Here is a 4451-nt window from a genome sequence, read left to right as displayed (position 1 = left end):
CTCCCCCCCCCCCCCCCCACCCCCAGACCAGGTGACCAATAGAGTCTGCTGAGGTCACTGTGATTCAACAGAAAGAAGAAGAAGAAAGGGCATGTTCATCTCTTTTTGCTAATGCCTAGTGCTTTTGCTGCCTTGTTTTTAAATCGTTGCAGTGACTTGTAAGGCAGTGCTGGATCTTTAGGTGGATAATTTGGGTTTCGTGCTGTTGTGCATCAGGGAGGGTTCCATCTGTCCACTTGGTTTGTGGAGAGCCCTCAGAGTGGTTTTTTTTTGTGGCAACTTGCATGATTGGTGAGAAATGCCATACATCAATAGTCCAAAACTTTCATGTATAAAGCAAACATTGTTTTATTGGTAAAAACTTGTGGAATTATATACAACCAATACATTTTGGGCTTTCCCCCTTCCTCCGGGCTTTGGTTGTCAAATGTTTTGGCATGAAAAGAGAAGAGAGTACTGCCGCTGTACTCAGCACAGAGCTCCGATGGCATCCAACACCCTGCAGACACTTTCATCATATGTCTGGATAAAGCAACAGAAGCTCTCAAGAAGGGGGAAAACCCCCAAAGCATTGGGTGTATATTGACACAAGTTTTTATCAATAAAATCACAATGTCTTCATAACTGAAAGGTTGAGATGATTGATTTACAGCACTAGATCACCACCAATGTTTTTTAAATGTGAGAGTTGGCTATGTGGGCCCAAACTTATCCAGCAGCCTCATACTGTTCGAAAATGTACTTAAAGAAAACCATGTTTTAACACCAGGCTGTTTTTCTAAATTGGACTACAAATACCTCTCTCATATCAATCACAGAGACGGGTATCCTTTGCTTTATAGTTCACAGAGGATAGAAGACAAAGGTGATAACATTGCTGTGGATTTCAGTTCAATCCACACGAAGTTACAAGGACACAATATTTCAGACATGAGCAACAGATATTTTCCTGTAGGTGCAGAAAATGTCTTCAAAATGTAGCCACTACATCTAAGAACTTCTGAGCTGCGATATATTCAATTTTTTGTTATTTGGAATCATTGTAAAAATGACACAGGTAACTGGGTGGATATTATGTTACAGCAGGTCAAATTCTAATGGTAATTTACAAGCAACCTAAAATAACTGATATCAGAAAACAACAGGTAGCAATCAGTTCCACAGATATTCTTCACATTTATTATTTGATAATTTTTTTAAAATAACGATTTCAGAACAGACTTGTCAATTTTCCCAGCTTTTACTAGAAGTTGCCCAAATGTATATGTACTTCTACTCATACATATTTTTGAATAAACAGCCCCGTTTTGCAATGCACTGATGCAGACCATGGAGTCTAACCCTGCAACTAAAATAGCCTGGAGTGCAATGAAACCTTTGCTGATGGGAAAAATACTCTACACTCCGGATGCTCCGGCTATTCGTGAAATCCTGAAGCATGTAAGGCATCTTTATATTGTTGATATAACATAGTTCAAACCACACCATGCCTACATATCCCATAGGCTAATATCTCAATGTACTTAGTCAGCCGTGACTAGCCATAGAATGTTTTCTTTGAAAGACTTCTTTATGTTTTTGTTAGTAATAACAATGCAGAGTATAACTCTTTTGTGTCAGATTATACATTTACATCTGTCTGGGTTACAGTATAAGAATTTTAATGCTAAGACTGTTAAACTCAGCCAGTTTTTCTACATGGGTCCCATGCACCCAGTGCCCCCTATTGGTTGTGTGCGTAGGACTTACTGTAGTCTGTACTTTTTATCATGTATTGCTGTGCTTATAGTTATAGGTTTTTGCATAATGCTTAAAGGGTTAGTTCACCTTTATAGAAAAATACCCTGTGCAGTCTCTAAACACCATTCCATAATCCTCACCTAATCAGATTTAACAAATATTAATTTATGCTCTTTTCATATTTGTAGGCTATTTGCGCAAGGAGTCCGTCTTCATTTTAGGATGGACCAGACATTATTACAAGAGCCCACCCCCCCCTAGCGGTACAGCAGCAAACGGCATCCTTCCCCCGAGGCGCACACACACAGTGTGCTTTGTCTTGTGATGTCTCAGATGAGCTCAAAGGCTGCGACAGAAAACAAAGCACACTGCGCATTTGCGGGGACTTGGAAGAAGGATGGTGTTCGCTCGTGCACCACTCATCTTAAAAGCTGGTTCGTCCTAGGAAAAATACAGGACTGAGCTTTGAAAACTATTTTTTGGGGGGGCTGGCCTCAATACTTGTGCAAATGGCCTACAGGTATGGAAAGAGAATAAATGTGTATTAGTAAAATCTGATTAGTTAAAGTAGTATAAAAGTCTCAATTTTTTTACATATATCTACTGCTAGCAAGCCGTATATACATTGAGTGGCCAGATTATTATGACCACCTGATGTTTGTAGGCAAATTATCTATAATTAGCTATAATTTCGCGCTGAAGTTGCTAGAGGGCCAGACCATTATAAATAGGGAAGCAGGTTGTTTACCACGACAGTAGGTGATTTTTTTCTGAAGATATGGGTAAACAACACAATTTAACAGCCTTTGAACGTGGGATGATTGTTGGATGGGAGACATGGAGCGAGTATCAGCAAAACAGCAGAATTCGTTAAATGTTCAAGAGCAGCTGTTGTTAAAGTGTTTAAAGACTGGACTGTCAGCTGAAAATCTGGGTCTGAACGTGCGAATTGTGGCAGTCAGCGACTAGTCAATGTTAGGGCAGAACGGAAAGTGGCAAGACTGGTACAAGACAACAGAAGGGCAACAGTGCAGTGTCAGATTCCTTGCATCACCTTTCAACATCTCGTGGAGTCACAAGGCGGCCCAACAAAGTAATCTTGTGGAGTCATCTCATGGCCCAACAAAGTACTGATGGGGTGGTCATAATAATCTGGCCACTCAGTGTATATGCCCCAACATTTAAAAAAAGAAAAAAGTTGGCAAATATGTAATAATTTACCTGTGTCTGGGCCCCTCGCTCCTGGCTGAAGAACACACCTTCCCAAACGGCCGTGCAGGAGGAAGTGTGTGTGGGCGCATGCGCATGGGGGGGGGGAGAGGAGGAGTGACACAGTGTAAGTTAATGCACACAGCCACGAGCGTGCACGCAGAACAGACATAGGAGTCTGCACTGGATCAGAGAACGGCACCAGCACTGGAGGAGAAAGATATTCACATCAAGAAGCATCACATAAGGTAATTTGGGAAGAGGGAACGAGCCTTTAATGTAACTTTAAGAGTCATGGAATGGTGTAGAGGGACTGCATAGGGTAGGGGTAGGCAACCTCATCACTCCAGCTGCTGTGGAACAACAAGTTCCTTGAGACACTGCAAGACTCTGACAACCATAGACACAACTCCCAGAGACATGATGGGATCTGTCGTTTTAGCACAGCTGGAGTGCCATAGTTGCCTACCCCTGGCATTGGGTAATTTACTATTAAGGTGAACTAATCCTTTTTTGCTTTTTATATAAATTGACATACTGAATGGATATGGATAGACCTTCTATTCTTAGGGGTCTTATTATCTGGTGACTCTTGACTTCATTGGGTGAAGGGTGTGTGGTGGAGCACTTGTTGGGAATTCATGCCTGGACACTGAATTCATGATTTATAAAATCACTTGATGGAAGATCACAGATTTATTTACAGATTCTATAGTTTTGTGTTCTCTAGTTTGAAAGTTTTGAGGATAACATTTTAGAAGGACTTCTGGACGCCCTGTAACATAATCCATACGTATACATTTGTGCACTGTTAAAAAAAAGGAAACATTTTATTTTATTTGGTTGATTATATTGATTATAAATTACAAATGTCATCCAGATGATTCAGTCATTCTGCTATAATTAATCTTGGCAGGGAATATTTGTATATATTTTTATATAATATATATACAGTATATATATTAGGAATGCACTGAAATTTTGGCCGCCAAAACATTTAGGCCGAAAATGGTACTATGGGCAAAATACGGATGGTGTCAAAACGACTGAAAATGCGCCCGAAAATGCAGTGCATCCCTAGCTTCTCTCCTCCTCGCTGGGCGTTGTGTCCCCTCCGATCCCTGCTGAGGAGGAGGAGATAAGCTGTCAGGAGGCCAAACGGTGCGGGTGGAGAGCTAGGCCTCCTGTGAAAGACAGAGCAGCAGTGGATGCACCAGGGCCTTGGGGCTCTATGGGGCCCAGTTATACAGAAATGCTATTGTTATATGAAGTATTGCTGGGATGTGTAGTCCTCTATAGCCTGTGGCATTCTGCATTGCTGTAAATATTAGGGTTGCACCGATTTATCGGCCACCAAAAGATATCAGCCGGAGATGGCACTTTTGGCTAAATGCCAAAAGTGCAATTTTTCTGCTGATACAGCAGCGCATCCGTGCTTTCTTTCCTCCCCGCTGGGCGCTGCTCTGTGTCCCAGCAGGGAGGAGAGAAAGTGACAGTCGGCC

General features: G+C 41.7%; 1 protein-coding gene across 1 annotated transcript in view; it reads left to right on the top strand.

The window, feature by feature from the left end:
• Positions 1–4451, top strand: part of ABCA4 (ATP binding cassette subfamily A member 4) — a 154376-nt gene that overhangs the window by 42298 nt on the left and 107627 nt on the right. The window contains exon 9 of the mRNA XM_018559208.1: positions 1301–1440. Within this exon, the coding sequence (XP_018414710.1) occupies positions 1301–1440 (140 nt within the window). The remainder of the gene's footprint in view (positions 1–1300; positions 1441–4451) is intronic.

Source organism: Nanorana parkeri, unplaced genomic scaffold (assembly GCF_000935625.1).
Source record: "Nanorana parkeri isolate BGI_ZX_2015 unplaced genomic scaffold, ASM93562v1 scaffold382, whole genome shotgun sequence".
NCBI lineage: Eukaryota > Metazoa > Chordata > Amphibia > Anura > Dicroglossidae > Nanorana > Nanorana parkeri.
This window is presented reverse-complemented; position numbering and strand designations above follow the sequence as displayed.